At 48.1% G+C, this 19,898-nt stretch overlaps 1 protein-coding gene across 1 annotated transcript in view; it reads left to right on the top strand.

Moving 5' to 3' along the window:
- Mid1 (calcium-permeable channel component Mid1) overlaps window positions 1–19,898 on the top strand; it is a 32,018-nt gene that overhangs the window by 10,781 nt on the left and 1,339 nt on the right. Inside the window, exons 2-3 of the mRNA XM_076391368.1 lie at window positions 18,525–18,747; window positions 19,163–19,375. Coding sequence (XP_076247483.1) covers window positions 18,525–18,747; window positions 19,163–19,375 — 436 coding nt within the window. The remainder of the gene's footprint in view (window positions 1–18,524; window positions 18,748–19,162; window positions 19,376–19,898) is intronic.

Here is a 19,898-nt window from a genome sequence, read left to right on the forward strand (position 1 = left end):
GCGACGAGAATATCGTCGGAGTTACTCTACGGGTAACGTAGTCACCGCGGTGTACCCAAACTCTCCCCGCATCCGAAGGAATTTCATTCGATTCCATTACCCCCTATCCGCCTCAATTTCGACACGGTTCAATCGGTGTCCATCACCGACACGTTCCCTCGTCGGAAACGCTAATTACAATGAAAGCGCCAGATGACGATGGATGATCGAGTATTCTAGATGATCCATTAATAATTATATTTGTTAAACTGTGGATCAGCTTTATGGATTGTTTGGCGGAGGATCCATTAACCCTTAGTTACCAAGATGAAAAGAGAGGATATTATCTTCTTCTTCTTTTATTCTTTTTTTTTTTTTTTTTTTTTTTTTAACAGGGGATAGAGAAAGACAGAATATCTGTCATATCTGGATTACTTTTTGACATCGTATCAATGTGGAAGTGCAATGGTTAACGCGAATCTTCTTTCCTCGTTACAAGCTCGTTCGACGAGAATGCTTTCCATGATTTACATCGCGCCAGATTGGCGAACAATCGCGCGACGTTTCAACGATTACGGAATTGACAAATTGCGCTCTAATTACCTGCCGTCGTTGAACGAACAGAAAGTTGAACCCAAAGGCAGCTTCATCACGAGAACCATTCCCCTCGAATTTTTCATAATTTTACGTTCTACAGCATCCCTCGGTGATAATCTTCGTCCATGTATTCACATTCCTCTGACAATCTACATACCCTGCTTTGGGTATAATAAATGATTAAGCTTTCCATCCTGCAGTTATCGTAATAGCATTTCTCATCGTGGATGGACTGTTTTTGAATATCTCGGTAAAATTCTACCGGAAAAAGGGGTCATCAAACTGTTGGCAACGTGTATCGATGCTCATGCTGCAAGCAGAGCAAATTACGCTTGCATGTATCCACCCATAAACCCGCTGATACAAAGCGTACGAGCGTTACGCCATCGAAAGTACGGGCCAAAATGTGTGGAATTTTTAGCGAAGTAAGTTGTCCGTGAAAAGCCATTTTCGCATTATTTTCCCCCTTTCGACTTTCCGCCGCGTCAACGCGCGCACGATCGTTCTCCGTCGAGATCTCGAAGCAGTCGCGACGAGTTCTCGACGCGGTAGCGAGGCGTGAAGCTCCGTCCCACCTGCCGGCGAATTAATTAACAAAATTGACGTCAAAGTGGACCGTGAGGCACGCCGACGCGTTTCTCGGTGTCCCGATATAAAAATAAGCGGCGTTATTTCTGCCGAGAAAGCGGCCGAGGTTGCAGAAGGGGCGAAAGGTCGACGGTAGGCTTAAATCACGTTCTCATTTTATTCGAACGCCGTGGCTCCCGGCCCTCGTCTGGCCACCGCGAATCCCTCGATCGATCCTTGCAACTTGGATGAATTAATTAACCAAGTTGACGTCAAAGCGAGCCACGGCGACGAGTGTGTCGACGCTCGGCGTTGTCGTCCAAACCGAGAAAGAGATACGCGAGAGTCTATCAATCGGCGGTAGAAAGAATCCGTGATTAGGGTTTATGACGAGAGGAGGGATGGGGGGTCTGGGTGCACGCGTACCAGACGACCACGGACACGAGTTCGAATCGAAAGCGTCGGGGACGTGGGAATTCGGCACGAGAGGGAAAGAGAAAAAGGGAGGTCGACGGGGAGGCGTGCAGGGTGAGAGGGGAGGAAAAGCCGTGTGGGGGTTGCCGGCGGGATGGACGAAGGATGGTCGCGGAGAGGGGATCCGGTCGGAGGGCAAACGGGGTGGGAGGATGCAAGGTGCAATCAATAGCGAGATTGCCCTCGCTCGGTAGCTACTCAACGCCAATAGAGGAACGTTATAGACATGACCGTAGAGCCGTTACGATTGCAGATTCACTGCTCTGGACCGGATTCGAGCTTAACCGTGCCCTCCTGTGCATAAGCTGCCCCTGCACGCCAACTTTTTTCCCTCCGTCCACGAATTTACACTTTGACTGCGGACGCGCTCGGGATTTCCGCGTCGATCGATCCCAGTTTTGGATCGCAGGCCCCGCGTTCCTATTCGAATCACCACAGAAGCCCCTCCTGCGTTACTGGATTCAATCGTGGCTGTAGGGTCGCTCTGGAACCTAAGTAATCAGGTGTTTGCGACTTTTAACGTGTTACGTCGGGTCGCCTTGTCGAGTGCCGAGGAGAAACTCGCGTGCAAAATCAGGCTTAGCTGCCACTTGGTGGCCGGTCCCGCGAGTACCTATTATTCTACCCTCCACTTCACCGTTACGAGTGCTCGAGAATTGCGCGCTGCACAGCTCCTTTCCGTGTCAAGATTTTGTGGAACTTAAGCGAAACATCCCCCAGTTCGCAAAGTGCTTCGAATTTCCTGCGCCACCGCCCCTCCACCCCCCGTGACTCAGCCTCTTTTTCTTCTCGTCCACTATCCGTCCCCCTTCCTCCGCCCATTCGTCTTCTGTCGAGAAACGCTCGAGAACATTTTAAAAACGTCAAGTATTCGATATTCGTGAATTTCGTGACGACTATTTCGCTGTTACACATTTCCCCGCGATGAAAGCCACTTGGGGGAAAATTGTGTATTAAGCGAGGGGCTTTGGCCAGCGGCGACGAAAGACGTGGGGGGTGAAGGGAAGCTTAGGGACCCAGGAATCTCGTCAATGGGGAGGGACATGTCGCGATATATCAGGGACAAACGTTTGAAAACACGTCCGACTCGAGGCTGAAGAGGCAGGTGTTGAACGTCGGGTTCTCCTCATAATTCGATGAGATTGCAGCAAGGGTGGTAGGGGATGGGAGGACTCCGAGGAAATTTTCCAAGAAAACAACCGTCCTGACCCATATACCGGCCGGAATTGGAAAGCACCACCGGAATTCAGTCCCCTTCCGCGGATGCCTATCCTCCGTCTCACCTATTTACCGTACTTTCTCTGCGCTTTATACTTTCTGCCGTTGCGTCGTGTACAGGGGTGTGGCCTCGCATTATAATTTTCTAGACCGACCTCCCGCATGAAAAAGATGGTCTCGATTAATTTTTTTTTTTTTCGCGGGACCGCCACACCCTCCACTTCAGACCGTGTTTTCGCGTATATATTAAGAGGCATCCTGTTTGCGCTTGTACCTAAGCGGATCAGAGTCCCGATGCCCGATTCGCGGTCGCGTTCGGCCTGCTCTTCTAATATCGAGCTCTTCATTGTCGTCGGGCAGACGCTCGAGGTCCCGATTGAACGGGAACACGCTGAAAATTCTCGGAAAGCAACTCGCCTGACCCATATACCTTCTGATATTGCAAACTACCGGTGGAATGCGACTCCTATTCGCTTCCTACTCTCCCCCTTCTTTCCTTCCGCTCTTCTTCTGCCCCTCCACCCCCTGCCCGACCCGTTATCCATTCTTTAAGGACCGACGAGGAGAAAATCGAGGGTTCGCTTGCTGGATGCTGGACTGGCTGCACTTTATATGGGGACACTCGCGTAACGCGACCCGTAATCGGGGAAGCACGTGTGTAACCAGTCCGAGAAGTTCCTCAATCGATAACTTCGGCCCTCCCTTAGTGAAGTTTCACAGGGTACAGGCTGGGCTGTGTACGGTGGTCTGACGTACCTTCTGGAGAACTTGTGGAGATACTTTGGCGACTTTGGTTAATATTTAATTGCTCTTGAGGAAATAACTTTGCGTGGATTAGAGTACATGGGGGTTGGGAGATGAGATCAGTTGAGGGATAGCGGTGTTAGAGATTCTTTCCCTGAAGGGAGGAAGGCACTTTCAAAATTTAATCGATTGTGTAGCTAATATACTATAATTTTTTACTTTGGTCTACTCTATTTAATTATGAAGGGGATGTAAGTGAAAAACAGATATAGTTTGCATAATAGAAACGAGTGAAAAAATACTGAGTCTACTTCAACTCGTTTCGCACTACAATGAAATTTTAGACATTTCTACTTACATTAAGTAAAATCAGTGGCCAGACATCGAGTATTCCACTTACATGTCTCTCAAAACAGTACCTCTCGACACTTTTATCGGCTCAAAATTCCATTTTTTTCCCCCTAAACCAAAGCACAATTCCAAACAAATTTATTCCTCAGTTTTTTCCTCATAAAAAATTCTAAAGCTGGAAAATTTCAAGTTTGTTCCCCGACGCAAATCTGTAGCTCCCACAAAATTAATCTCTCTTCTCACACACTATCGTCCTCCCGTTCTCCCCGTACATCGCCATTTCACGCCATAAATCGTGGAATTGCAGAGGAATTCGTAACGCAACAGGGAGACGGAGAAATCCCGCGTAACCGCCTCGGTCTCGCGGCGATTTAAACCATTTTCGAACGGCCATTCCATTATTCCCTTTAGCGTGCTCACATGTGTGCGCCCATGTACCAATGTACTTAACGTAGGTACCCACCTGGGGCAACATACAGCAGAGCTGGAGGTGTTGAGATACCATGAATTCTTCATCCTTATTTCGGCATCCACCCTCGCCTCCTCGCGTACTGGGTGTATTATCTGGATCGTTTATCTTCCCCGTCCAAATTGCATCGCTTTTATGCTTGTACGATTTCTATCGACGTTCCATTGGCCTGGCCCGCGCCCTGACAGAAGACAAATATCATCGGATAAGAATTCTCCGATTGGTGGACGAACTTGTTACGAGGCGAGCACCGTTTAATCGAGAAGCCAGTTCGGCGGACTTCCTCGAGCCATTAGGCGTATCTTTTCATCGGGCTCAGCCATAAATACCGCGCGTCAAAAATTCAGGCACGCCCTTCGACGACGGGAAGCCAGGCGCGAGACTGTCCGATCGATTCGGGATTGATCGCGCGTGAAACAAGTGCAAACAGGCTTGGGTTATAATTAAAACTGTAATTAACTGCGGGCGTATTTAAATTCCGCGGCGGCGAGTACGTGCTATTTATTGCACACGTGTACGCACACCTGAATACGAGCTTGTGAAAATCGTGGGAGGATTGCGTCTAGCTGTAGGTAAACACGAGGCAAGGTGGTGTGGCATCGATGCAATTAGGGAACGAAGTGAGAACATCTGCTCTGGAAAGTCGAGAGCACTTTCTGGATAAGTTAGCGTTTCTCAGCAAGAGTGATATGTCCTCTTAAGATTCCAACACTGAATTTTCGACAGAAAATTGGAGAAAACGAAGATGGGGACGAGAAAAAAATGGAAAGAATGAGAAGATGAGGGAGGCTACAGACAGCCACAGGCCTAAAAAGGTTGAGAAATCCTGTGTTTAGCTAATGGTTAACGCAGATTGTACAATCCTGTCAAGGGGAGGTGCAAGATTAACAGTATTCATGCAGGACATAGTGATTGTAGATAGAATCTTACAAAATAAGTAGAAAAGACAGTAAAGAATGCGACGGAGTCCTCAATAGGGTATCGGAAGCGCTTCATGGGAGGTCACTTAACCAGGAAAGCTTGTGTCGGTGTTTGAGGAATCCTCCGCTTGGATTGAGGTTTCCAAAGCACAGGACTTCGTTTTCGTTTGAACAGTGATCTGGAAGAGGAGCAAAAGTAGACAGGGAGGACAGGGGAACGTAGAGTCGAAAGACGAAGGAAAGAGCAGGGCACTGGGTGGCAGAGAAGTAGAAAGGGGAGGTTCGTGGAAAGGTGGAGGAAGAGTGGTTCCATGTGGATGGAATACGGATCAATATCGCAGAGGTTGAAGCATCCTTCGGTTAGGCTCCTTCGATTTGGGACGAAAGAAGCGACCTGGCTAACAAGGAACGTCACTCCGATACGCGTACATCTTGATCAAACTCTGCTTCGGAATAAAATCGTATGAAAATCAGCTTGACTGATATTCCCCGCAAGGCTTCCTCTCCACTCAATTTTTCACTGCCGAACGATCTTAAAATTCCGTTTCGATACATAGTAGATTGTTGGATAACACTGTTCCTGTTCGATAACGCCTCGAAACAGCGACGAACGATTGTATCTTTGACATTACCGCGACACACGCAATAGTTTCTGGTTTTTCGAAAATTCTTGGCGATCGCTCGTCACTCGTTTCAACAGCAGCATTGAACTCTGAAACACAACGGCGCATCGGCTTTTTCACCCTTTGTCCATACAATCGCGATTCGCGATTGGCACGATTCCACGGGAGTATCTCTTTTTCAGGAACGCTTCTAGCGACAGTTTTGCGATAATACACAGGTGCTTAACGATGAACGGGGTGAAAAAGGGTCTCGTTTCTTGTCGTTATAAAATTCCTCGACATTCGGAAGTGTTCCTATGGAGATCTTCATCGAATTCTTTGAGGCAGCTCTCGTTTCGTTAGCAGTATCGCGACTCGTCGGGTGTTGAAAAAAGGAAGACTTGGAATCTCACCGTGAAGAAAGTTTCGAGGAGATAGTCGATGCACTCGCGGGGAACGTTTCCTTTCTAGGCTGGATAATCTTCTTCCGTGGATATTTTTCGTCGGAAGACGGGCAAAATGTTTTCCGAGATCCCAATGCGCGTAACATCTGCGGATGTGCTCCGTAAACAATATCGGGCTCGTCCCATGCGACCGTGCACCGCCGATCGATACACCGAGATAAAGCAGAAAGAGGAAAAGTTTTAATACGATATACGAACTGTCTCCTTTCACCCTTATCCGAAATCCGCTGTCCTCTTTCTTCCTTCCTCCGCAGCAAATTTTCCGTCTACGTCCACGTCCATTGTTTTCTCGCTCCGATGGAATCGTTTCCAGATCCGTCGTTACGCAAGCCACTTTGCACTCGAGGAACCGTGGATGTAAAAAGATTGTTTTTTCGTAAAACCGGGGATTATTTAAAAAGTTGCGTCTGTTTCAGAAGGATAAGCGATGCAGTGCCATCTCTGTCAATTTTTGCTATTTTTTCTGATAGGAATTTGGCTTCATTTCCATCTCTATTTTGTAACATTTTACCCGAAATCAGTTTCCAGTGTTTACAAGGAACTCGACATCTCAAGTGTGCTATAAGTTTTACGCGACGCGATTTTTTTATCTCCATCGATAGCTAACATCCTAGAATTGCGCGTGGAGGAAAGAAAAGGACCACTTCGGTTATAAAACCGTTTGGTACGCGGGTTAAATTTATGGCACCTCGTATAGTGCATCGCGATAAAATACCACTTGATACCCGCGGATCATAGCCATAACGCATCCGAGTGCATTATGAATTCTTCGATCCATTCGGTTTACGAGCCCGAGTTCGCAAATGGTCGACAATGAATTTTCTTCTTCAACATCCGCGTGTTTAGTATGCTTAAAAGTCCGCGCGAGATCGATCGTCCAACGTCTTCGATCCTTTATTAGATTTCGTTAGAACAAGTAACTCATCCTGCTTGCTCTGCGGCTTCATCAACAGAGTCACCGATGAAACCGTTCCTTATCCCCGTTCCATTTCCCCGAGACTCTCTATACACAGGGTGTACCATTCTCATCTTTCCACGATATTAACTGGAGTACAAAAGTGCTCCAAAGTAGCTCTTGCCTGATCGTGGACGCCCAGCTTAGAACACAGCAGGTTTTATCCGAAATGTTTCCCAGAACAGCGAATAGTCAATGAGATAATCGCTGGAAAGGATTAAATGGAGCACCCTGAACATTCGCTACACAATTCCCTCGCCTTCCCTCGGATATTTTCGTCCAACGGCATTCAAATATTTACGAAGAACCGAGCTTCTGTATCAAGGTTGTCGTTGGTGAACAAGACCAAACAGATATCACAAGTTAAATATATCCGTGACACTCGCACGGATCTCCGTCGTTTCTTCCTATTTCTAGTCATCAGCGAAAATACCATCCCTCGTGACTGCAAGGTAGATCCAGCGCGTGAAGAATAAACGCGGGCGCGGTTTCTAAAATTGATGGCGGCGCTGCTGGTGCCAACACACATTTATACGCAACGAGGACCTATAGATTACGGGTGAAAATTAATTTCTTCAACGATACGGGACCCCGAGGGGTCACGGGGCGAGAGGGGCGGGTGAAAGGGGACAAGGAAAAAGCGGACGTCTCGGTGAAAATGTATGGCGCGGCGTCGATGTTAAACCAAGGAAAATAACACCCTCGGACGAAGGCCCGTGGACGTGTAAGCTGCCATCAATCAGCCCGAATACGATGGTGGCCAGCGTACAGAGAATCTACGGAAGAACAAGCAACTTTTCGACCCCTACCCGTCTCTCAGCGTTCCTTGGAAACATATTAGTGTCAGCCCCGAGGAAGAAGTTACCCCCTATCGGTCGACTTCGATCGCAATCAACCCTCCCGTGTTTTTGCGCGCGGTCACCTTTAAATCGATTGTCCTTTGACACGGAAGAACTGCACGCTTTTCTGCGATTTCGGGGGATGACTGCAGCCTTCTGGGGCAAAGATCGAGAAAAGAAGGGTTTTTGTTGGAGAAATAAGAGAAACGGGGAAGAATGCCGCAGACAGTTTCCAGGCGGCCGAGGGAGGAAAGTTTCTAATTTTTAGGAGGACGCAGGGGAGCAGCTACGGTCATATGGTCCAGCACTCCCCAGGCACCTCTTGTATCCTCGATCCTGCAACCCCTCACGGTCTTTTCACCCTCTCCTAGCCCGGGAAAACCGTGTCACTGTTACCCCTCGTTTAAAACCTCGCCCCGACACGCGCCCCTGCTCTTCAATCCTGCGACCAGGCGAATGGAAAGATTCGCCGCGTCTTTGTTATTTAAACATCTCTTGGGCGTCGATTTTAGCTTCGATGTCTAGACTTATTCTACTTCAGGAGTTGTAGTTGGAGGCTAAAAAAAAATCGATTAGAAAAAAGTCACTTTTTCTACCTTCTTTTTTGGCATAATAAAAAATTTATATTGAAAATGCGTGCAAGTATCAAGATTCACCAGATACTTTTTTTTCTCTCTTCTAAGTAATCGTGGTATCATTTCATGATTGAATGCTAGACAGGTTCGCCTGCAACTATCGAGTTTCTATTGTACATTTGTGGGACGCCTCGTGTATCGCGATACAAGGACACCCGCGTCAGGGATTGTTCCAACGTTCGTCCTTAAATTCTCTCAGCGTCGAGGCGTAACTCACGTGGCAGTACCACGTTGCCGCGTACACATCCTTCTTTCGATTATTGATTCCCGTCTCATGTTCCTATCTCTCTAAAACAATGGAGCACAGCTGCAGCGTTGCCTACGCCGCGTTGCCTTCCCTCGGGAAAGATGCACAGTGGTTCCAAAATCGCAAACACGTGAAATTTCTTTTTAAAATCCTGCCAAAGAATATATACTCTTGCCTATAGTAGTCATCACGTTTCTGGCCAAACGCCTATTCGTCACTCCACGAGGAATCGTTGTCCGATTGTTAGCAAGTGGGATTCGAATGGTACTTCCGGTGATTGCCAGGTCGCGTGTCCCTCGGGTGGTTTTTACGAGAAGCTGCAGCAAGAAAGCGTCGCTGGGGTCCTCCGAAGATGCGGTGATCCATTAACCTTTTCACGGACGATAGAGGCCATAATTTTGACTCTGTGTTCCCCTATCCTCTCTTAAGACTGCTGCAGACTTGCAGACAATTGTGGGAAATTGACCTAAGTCATGCGTCTTTGTCTTTAAAATATTGGCATTTAGAGTTTTCACTTGTGGACTTGTATCTCCTCAAACCCTTGTTCTTATGTAGAAATTTTTTTTTAATACTCTTTCCTTTTTCTTCAGATATAAATTCTATATTCTAGATCTCAATTAAGACCTCAACTTGATTTTTTGGAAATGAGGTATAGGTAATTCTTCCTTAACAGATCTTATTCATTAGATAGAAAAAGGAGGAGATTGCTGTCATGTGTTTTCAGCGATTGTATCTTGTATCTCAGTCAGTATTGGCCTTTACAGTTCTCGTTGTACATGAAACTGAAACGAGCCAACAATACTTAGCAGAAAATCATGAGCAAGAGCAGCAAGAGGGTTCAAACGAGGGGAAACAGCGAACCATGTGCACGTGTAACCAGTAGCAAATGCAAACGCGGTTACCGTGAATAATTTCGCGGCGACGATGCTTCACGAATGGTTTAATGTCTCCCTTCCTCCACCAAAATCGCGGATTTTGAATAAACGCGCGTATCTGGCGATGGTTATTTCGCCAGATCGAAATATTCTTCAATTTCCCCTCCTCGCCCCCTGGATACCCTTGAATTACGATAACGTTCGCGCGCAACGTGTCGTGAGTCGTGTTCGATCCTCCACGACTTCGAGGGTCCTCGCGATTTCGATGCCTCTAATAGATCAGGAACACTCGTTAATTTCAGCGGCAATTTCAGCGTCCCCCGAGCTGCGAAAGTTCGCGGCGCGCTTTTAATTCCCGCCCGTCAGATATCGGGGATGCTCGAGTCGCTTTGTCGAGCAGTGAAATTCATCGCGGCTCGTATTTACAGCGTAATACAGAAGTTTAATAAGCGGTCGCGTTTATGGCCTGCATATGTGCATCGTTTGACATGAACGCGTTCACTTAATGGCTGTGACATGCATATGTACTACGCGCAATTCATCCACCGTCGTGGATATAAAATCGAATCGTACGACGGGATCTGGTTTGCCTTATCAAGCTTTATGGCCCCTTGTCTTGCGGTGATAGCTGTCGCCGTGTGAATTGTGGTTTAATTGGTTGATAACGTGTCTACAGTCAGTCCACGGTCGAAAACACCGTCAGGTTTTGTGTCAGTAACTCTGTTAGGGAGACCCCACTGCTTTGTTAAAAAAGGAAAAATATGGGGTTAATCGTGGGACGTTAGGATCCAATAATTTAAAGGGTACCAGGGGACTCGAACTCGTACCTTTTGGAGTGGCAATTCCGACGAACGGGACGTAGGAAATTTATATTTTCCATCCGGTGATATAGGTTGATGGAGAGGAGGAATTTCCTTCTCTTGATGTTTTACTGAGTATGCACCATAAATCTTGTAGTTTTCGCGACGGACGTTCGACGTCAGTACGCTCGCGAAAACCACCGTCAATCGAGCACCTCGAAAGCGCATTTGCGATACTTATTAAAAAGCCGCAGAACTCTGAGGACGCTTTAAGAGTCGACTTGATAGGTGCGACGAAAATGAGTTTGGGTTCGGTGACGGTTCACGATATCCAATAATCGATGTAATGCCTAGCCGCGACGAGGAAACCGAAATCCTTCAAGCCCATTACACTTACGAAAACATTAATAATGCAACTGCCATGCTTTCTCAATAGCTTCTACCGCACAACTTTTCTAAACCCTTCGTTTATTCGGAAGAAATGTTTATTTCTCCGACCCTATTTTTTTTTCTATCTCTTTCATTACACTTAGATAGCGTCCTTCATCCGATCCACTATTGTGCGACAAGCTTGACCTCTCATAGCCTAGTTTCCATAGTTTCCAACGTTAACCCTACTTTTTCTACGTGGAGGATCTCATTATTAGCTGAAGCAGAGTCTTGCAAATTAGTAGACCAAAAATTCTCCTTCGCGTACATTTCTGAACCCAACTTCGATTTTCTTAGCCCTCTAAGTCAAGTCCAAGGTAGAACGTCTTAAAAAATACGTCTCTAACTTGCGGCTAGTCAGAATGACGCGAGCCCGTTCCAGAACGCTTAAGCGATTTAACCCGCACGGCCTCCGTTAATTGCAACCTAACGGGATGTGAACCGCACGAAAAAAGGAGGGAACATTGTGTTCTCTCGAGGCACACTTTACTGCGGCTTTGTCCGGAGTTATTCGAGCCTTTGTGCGGCCAGAAAAGCGACACTTGCCAGCGGCTGTCTTCCAAGCAATTGTCTCTGTAACGAGTAGTGCCCTATCGAGGCTTAAGGGCGCGACTGCGTGTATTTCCTCCCCGCGAGGGAACCACGAGACGAGCCGATCCTGGCGGAAAGGTATCCTGACGGAAGTGCCCGCGATATACGATGCGCTGGCATATATTCTTTGGACGTTCGTTGATCAAAGGCACGGCTTGTTTTTTCTCCGCGAAATTAAATCATCGATCCTATGCTACCAAGGCGCGACAACCTCGTCAGTCTGGATTAGTTCTTGGTAGCAGTCTAAATTAACACTTTGTTGAGAGTGGACGGTGATGGGCTTCGCTGACGAGGAGAGTTTTGTAAGCAGGTTCTCGAAATTGGGGCTAAATATTGAAGTATTCAAAGTTTCAAATTTTCAAATATTTAAATTTTCAAATTTTTAAATTTTCAAATATTTAAATATTCAAATGTGGTATATTTGGAGAGCTCTCTTCGTGAGGTACAATGGATGTAGAAGAAATGCATTATTTTTCTGTATACCTGTATTTCAGTTGCTCTGTTTTTAATCACTTGCAATTCTTCGAGCACTCATCTTACCGACACATTATTAAACTACCTTTAAACTCGTGGAATATCTTTGTACAAGGTCGGTTCGCAGGAGAAATCAGTTGTGGACGCAGCATAGTCTGAGCCTGTGGAAGACGAATAATTTATATTGGGGACAGCGGTCGTTAAATCGAGAAAGTTTGCCCATTACACGGTCGGCGGGAAGGTCGAAATTAAGTGGGAGCTTAAAAAAGGCAGACCAGAGAGGCGGTTTGTCGATTCTCGTTTTTACGTGCAGCTTGTCACTCGGTGGTGGCTTCTTCCCCTCCCAGCTGCTGCTGACAGATTCGATGTGGAAAAGAAACGTCCAAGTTTATGGGATTGAAACGACGTCGTCACACGAACGGAAATGTCCTTCGATTTTTCATATCGCCTCCAGAAATTGCTCGTACACCTTCCATGTAATCGGCCTGAACTATTGTCCCGCCACGTGACGCCATCGTTAACCGCCGATCAGGCCTGAAATCTTTATCCCCGCGAGATAATTCCTCCCCTTGAGTGTGTCGTTCCTCATACATGTTGCGCTTCCCACCTCTCACAGAGAAAACGATTGTTATCCCCGATTGCGCCTCTGGATGTATCCGAACGATACTCTGGGCGCAATCATGCCTCGCAGTTGCACCCACTGTGTGTCCCAACGATTTGACTCGCCGAAGAGACGAGTCAGGGTTGGCGAGAGAAGGAAAAGTGCACCGCGGCGAGGTTAAAGGAGGCGTAGGAGGACATGGAAGCTGGATTCAGGCGGGGTAGGATTTGGGGTAGTACTGGTAGAAGGGTGGTACAGATATGGGCCAGGTAACCAGGTCACTGTGACCGAGGGCATTGCTTTTGCAACCAACCACCGCTGCTACCCTCAGCGCCATCCCGCTCGAGCTGCTCTAACCTTCCCTTCCCACCCCATCATCCCCTTTTCTCCCTTTCTCCGTTCAAGCCCCTTCCCTTGTTTCTGCCCCCCTTCCGCGGCCCCAGCTTCTCCTCCATCGGCACTCCGCCACTCGATACGACACACGAACAACAGTTCCACCTCTCTGAACCTCCAATAGGCATCTACCATTTTGTTCTTCGGCGTTTCTGTCAGCGTGTCTCTCCTTTCAGACGCGCTCTTCTTTTCATCCCTCTGCCGTATCATCTCCGCTGGTCTTTTCGCTCATCCGCGGCTCGCTACCTTCTTTAATTCTACCGAGTGATCCGCGAGGCACCCAAGGGTCGTCTATAAAGATCCCCTTCACAATGGGACCGACCCGAAATAAAACGCAGATACGAATTAAATCGTCCCAGGGAGTTACGTAACGGGTCAGCCAGGCTGCTACGTTAGTAGTTACGCCAGTTCGAACAGTTTGGACAGGCCTGTCCCGTGGAAGCGCTTCGATTCGGCCATAAAGGGAATTCGAGGGGACGGTCTGGCCCGGAACGCGACTACTTCTGGCTGGCTTGAATAGGCGTGAGAGGGTGGATCGAGAGCGGCGAAGAGGACAGAGGGAGAATGAAAGAGAAGCCGAGAGAACGTGCTCGCTCGCGATCTCTCGAGGAACGAGCTTGCAAAGGGAAGGTGGCCGTATTAATAAGAACTGCTACTCGTCTCTGCACGCCGGTATCGCGACCGTGCTCCCTTGTTCACTCCTAATGCGCGCACGTGCGTCTCCCCCCTCTCACCCTCTCCCACCCCCGTTGTGGATCGTTTCGAGACGAAGAGTGCTTCGGTCGTAATGGGGCTGCTCTTTCGCAATTAACGATCGCTCCTCGTTGACCCGTATTTTGGTAACGCGACGCCGCCCTCTCTATTTTTATACGAATCATTTCGACCAGCGTCGAATTCCGCGCCGACACGTCCTCGACGCCCCGTCACTGCGCCACCGCTCGCAAATCAACGCCGTTATCGTTCAAACGCTCCGCTCCTCGCTCGCCGACGCCACAAATTCTCCATTTTCGGTTCGGTTAATTATACCAACTTGCTCCCTGCCGCGGTCCTCGTTAATTAATTCCATCCAAAGGGCCGAGATGGGCTCCACGGCGGAACGCAGCGTTCCCAGGAATTACTGTATAAACGCTTTAACCCCGCGCGCTATCCTCGTTATATGGCGCATCAGCGAGTTTGTCCCGCAGAGAAGATTCTATATAGGAGGAAATAAATAAAAGACAGGGGTAGTTTTCTTTTCATTTCGAGGATCTTGCTTAAGGCAGGATGGAATATCTGGTTATTTCACGCTTTCGAGTAGATATTCTATTTATACAGAATTATCTCGGCCTCGAGCTCTAGGTATAGTTCTAGGTATAGCTTCTAATCCTTTCTGCTTCAGTAGATGAGGTAAATGTCGAAACAGACGAGGGAGCTGCAAGCAGAAAGGGGAACGATTTCTTCCTGTTTTGATTCGAAAATGACTCTCTTCCTTTCGCTATCTCCAACCGCTGAATTCGCCGTTCCCTTCTTCTTGTGTCCTAGCCGCACTGTCGGAGGTAATTAATCTGGCGCGCGCGCCAAGTATGGCACTCGTGGCCTCAAAAGCACGTTTATGGGCTGAGCGCGACGTAAACGAGGAGCGCCGGAACCAAGGCTATGCTTTCCGGCTCCGTGAGCACCATTTGAAAATCCCACCGGGAAATTGGCACGTGCGCTCCACGCCACTAATTTTGGTAATTTTGGACCCCTCGCCACCTCCGCATCGCCGACATTCTCGAAGATATCCCGGAGGGATGATGCTAACTCTGCCGAGAGTGACTTATACCCTGAGATCAAAGCGTCCGAATGGTCTCTGAATTTCCTATCGGCTTTCTTTGTGGGGTACCTCGGAGTGAGCGCCGAAAGAATTTTCTTTTTAGAAACGGTATTTGACTAATGAGTGGTTGATTAGAATTTTATTTAAATTTCACTGAGCGTTAATATCCACATAATTGGACGCTAGAGATGCCAAATGTTCTAATAAGTGGACCACTGAAAAATTCATATCTCGGCATTTGAACTCTGTTTCAATACTGAATGTACTATTTTATGATATTTTTTGTTTTTTGTTTGTACTACTGCTTCTTTTAATTAGAATTTAAGCTTGCAAATAAATCAGCGTTAGTGTCCAGGTAGTGGGGCATTTATCTAATGAATTTAGAGTATAGATTCATCTGAGTACGATTGAAGGTATTTACCACAGATTTCATATTACGTAGACGAGTGCTTAAGCCAATTAACGCATCCTTCAATTAATTGTACAACGAGCGTCAAACCGTCGAGGAAGGTGGAAGAAGCAGAAAGAGCGGTGGCTCGAGATGCAGGCCGCTGAGCGTGCTCCAGAAGAATCGTTCGCGTAAAGAGCATTACTAATTCCGAGGCCTTCGCCTTTGATCTCGACAAGTCGACTCGACCCAGACAAAAGATCACTCCGTCGTGCTCCGAAAGAGGGATAAATTAATGTCACGAATCCGAAGTGAACAATGACAGGCCGAATTACGGGCTGGTGTGTGCGCGTGACTATCCATCGCCTGTAGACAGAGGGATGCGCGACAGTGTGACAGTGCACGCTGGCGTGTGTGCACCGAGGGGTGGAAAGTAGAGCGAGAAGAAAGGAATTCGGAACCGATATACATTAGTCGAAATGAAAAGAAATTAACGCGGTCCATCACTGGGATGAAATGCGCCCCAGCTGCATCGCGACTCAACAGCCATTTCGACCAAGGATATCCGATTTCCGCTTTCCTCGTCCTTTGTGTCGCGCTACCGATAGATGATAGCGAGGATTGTCAAGGGAGAAGCGCGGTTCAAACATCCCTCCACCTTTATTTCTTCCTAACAACCGCTTTTCCTTCTTTGAGACCTCCTTCCCTTCAATCATCCTCCTCGCAGAATTTCGCTCTGAGGTTAAGGTTAACCACGATTTTTTTCTTGACTCTGGGTCAGATTAAAAATTAGTAGAACGATGGACCCGAAACTGTCGAATTTCGAAGGCCATGGGGGATCGAGGACGATCACGCGAGGAAATCGGAAAATGACGTATTGTTTGAGACCTTCGGTCTATTATAGCGATCTAAGTGAAAGAATGGAGGGGTGGCCGGCCGAGGGGTGCATCGGGGGTCGTCGGTGCGGCGGAGGGTGGCGTGGAAGAAGGAACAGAAGTAGGGGATGGTGGAGAAAGGTTGGGGCGAGGTAACCGGTTAAGGGGAGGGTGCCGCATCTGCCTAGCTCGAACGCAGATACTCGGAGGAGGCTGGAGGGAATTGGGTCAGCCAACTTGGAGTGTACTTCAGGTGTAGCTACCTATCTACCAACCCACCAACCTACTATCCTTTCGCGTCTTTCCCCGAAGAATCCATCGCCTTTCTTTCTTCGTCAACGGAACTCTCGATCCCCTCCTGTCATCGCGAATCCATCGGATCAAAATTTCCATCTTCCCTCCGTCCTCTATCCCCGAGATTTGTTCCCCCTGTCCGCGAGAATTCTTCGCTGTTGGAGATTCAACAGGCGGAGATATCAGTGTCATCAGAGAGAATTGGTGATCGAAACAATCGGCTGAAAGTCACAGCGCGAACTGCTTCTAATGGTAACGGTTTTAACGAGTACGAAATCACCTGGGGTCGAGGAAGAAGAACGTGCTCACTTTCACTTGCTGGTCGAAGATGCAGCTCACGTGTCTCACCCCCTCAGACACCTCATCTTATGTTCCGTTTTCACTTGCGATTTGTCTTTGTGATAAGCGTCATAACAGTAGAAGAACTGATAAACTCTAAATAGTGTATCATAGATTTATAATAAGAAATAATGATAAAAATAATCGATTTGAAGAAACACTATGACAAAAATCAGTAGAACTGGCGAGGTACAGAATACTCAACTTGTGAATTGAATCAAGAAGCTGAAGAACAGTCCAAGTCCAAAGTTAGCCATTTTTAAACAATCTGAAGACTGTATCAGGACTCCAGAGCCAAAGTGTATTCATTAAATCACATAGAAATTAACTGGACTCGATAGACTCTCGCTTTAGGGTCCAGAACTGTGAAATATACAAACTAGACGTAATTTTTCGACCTGCACTGTTCTTCAACTTCCCGACTCAATTAGTCTATCACTCGTACACTATAGTAGAGTGGACAGACGAGTGTAACCGTGTCGTCGAGGGCAGTTTCCAAAGCGCTGATGCAATCCGCGAAACCTCTCCCCAGATTGGTCCGTGTTTCTCAGGTGCTCTCGAGATTTGGGCCGAGAGCGGTTCGCGTCGATGCCTCGATTCGGCATCGCGATGCAGTTCGGCCTCCGCAGGACTCTGTCAGATCGTTCGTATTTCGCTTAGACGGGCAGATCGCTCCGGGAGATAGGCTGACGTCGTGGAAGCTGCCGATGTCGTCGAAAAATCTTGGCGAAATACCGCGAGGAGGGTAATATTCGACAGGCTTACCGTGTCACGGACGAGACCATTTCTCGTGAGCGATTATTAAATTTCTCGCCGCCCGATTCGGATTTTCGTCCGCCGCGGGAGGGGAATCGTCGACGCGAACCTTTCGTAACGAAATTGCAAGCCGAAAAGCCAGCATGGGAAACGTAATACGCGACCGTGTCTCTTCCGACCTGTCCTTCGTGTTCCTTTCGCCTCTGTACACGGGAAATTTAATAAAGCGCGGCGAACGGGGCAAAAGAACGAATACAGTGGAGCGAGGATCGGGATAACTTACAGGGGATGGATGAAAGTTTTTTGCTGCAGCTACAGTGTAATTATACGCACCCTTAACCCTTCTCGTAGACCCTAGCCCTTCTTTATTAGGCATCAAAAGGCACGAGGGGTGACGTTCAACGGACACAGGGGTCAACCACTGGCCCCACTTAGTGCTTGTTCTGGATCAGATCACTCCAAATAGAGAAAACCAGGCAGAGACGCCGCTGGGCTTTCCCTCTTCCATCCACCTTCGAACCGTCTCGCCGCTTATCGAGTTTAACTGTTTGCGTGGTTCTTGATGTTGACGATAATCAATTACCAGCGATCGTTGGCTGGAGATCTATAGTTTAATGTAGACCGCCGGTTCGCCAATGGCAGAGACTTGCCAACTATCTAACCATTAACTGTATACTATGAAACTGGGTCTACTTATCGAACCCACTTAGGACGTAGCTGCCAGCTCCCTTTCTAGTCCCTTCCTAGACTGTCTGGGATTATCAGCTTCGTCGGGTAGTAAATTAGTTCTACCAGAGTAGATAGGAATCCGATACGATAATTCTAACGAACTGGGAATTCCTTGTGCTTGCAGGAGGCGTATAGAAAATGGGTGTGCAGCTCCCTGGTGCCTTACTTTGCTCATGGGGGACCGCAGGACTTGGACTTCTCGGAGAACAGCTGGGCTGGGAGCAGGCTTAGGCCGTGTCGGTCCTTCTGCCAGTCCGTGGAGCAACGTTGCCCTTACCTACTTCCGGGTGACCGTGCACCCGCCTACCCCACGCAATACGCCGGCGAACCCACCTTTCTTTGCAGAGGTAAATCGTCGGTCCGCCATCCCATCGCTTGCCTCTAATCTCTCTTTATCGAAGAAGGGTAAAAACGTTCTTGGCACCCTCTCGGAGAAGCTCGCAGATCGACCTCGTGATGTATCTTTCCTGGACAATGGAAAAGAGACAAAAACGCGTTGCTAGACTCCTAATACGCCACTTAGCGAATCGCTTCACGAGTTTAGAATAGCCCTCGTCTCTCAACGTCCCCTTTTTCGGGGATCCCATGACAAAGACCACCCTCAAGCTCCATTTGTTTCGACGAAGCGCCTCGTTACCCCCGACCCAGAGCCAAAATCGTCTCTCTTCCGTTCGCCGTGGATCTAATCGCAGTGCTCGACTCGGGAACGGAGGACCGTTTAAGCGTGTGGGAGCAAGTCGTTGGAAAACGAAATGATTTCAGATCCAAACATCCCCGAGACCGGCGAGCAGGCCGCGCGGGCGCTGCACGGCAACGAGGAGGACGAGTGCTGCTTCCACGCGTGCTCCGAAGAGAGGCCTGAAGCGGGTCTCTGCGCGAATTGCACGGGCCGAGATCTACGGAAGCCTAGGAGAACCTACGATCCACCGACGGCGCCCTACTGCGAGATTGCTCCTATTCAGCCGGCTTCCACAGGTACGTCTGCCCCCCTGTCCTTCTGCGAAAGCCTAACGATCCGATTAACGTCGCGAGAATGGTAATCAAGGGTGCCCGTGGAGGGGCAACAACAACCGTCCCTCAATGCCGATTCGTTATAAACCTTGCCACGAGACGGAATTCATTTGCGACTGTTTTTGTTTCCATTCAATCTGCCGAACACCCTATTCCGTCTCGAGCAGAGCCCTCCTATTCGTCGTTGAACCACGAATTTCGACCCACGCTTATTGGACGTTCAACTCGAAACATAGACTAACCCGAGACCGCGTTCGAAAGGTTCCCATGGGGTCGAGCTATCTCGAGCAGTCATAAAGTCGGGGCGAACCTCCATTCGTTCGAGGTGTCACGTAAATTTCACTGTCTTACCAGACAGACGGGGAACACGACCAGACGTCTGGATTGATGGGAATGATTAATTTTACGAGAGCTCTTCGATTCTCCCGTCGACCTGTGTTCACTCGAAAGCTCGATGTTAGATTATTGGAGTCCTCCTTTAAATCGT

Source organism: Calliopsis andreniformis, unplaced genomic scaffold (assembly GCF_051401765.1).
Source record: "Calliopsis andreniformis isolate RMS-2024a unplaced genomic scaffold, iyCalAndr_principal scaffold0022, whole genome shotgun sequence".
Lineage (NCBI taxonomy): Eukaryota > Metazoa > Arthropoda > Insecta > Hymenoptera > Andrenidae > Calliopsis > Calliopsis andreniformis.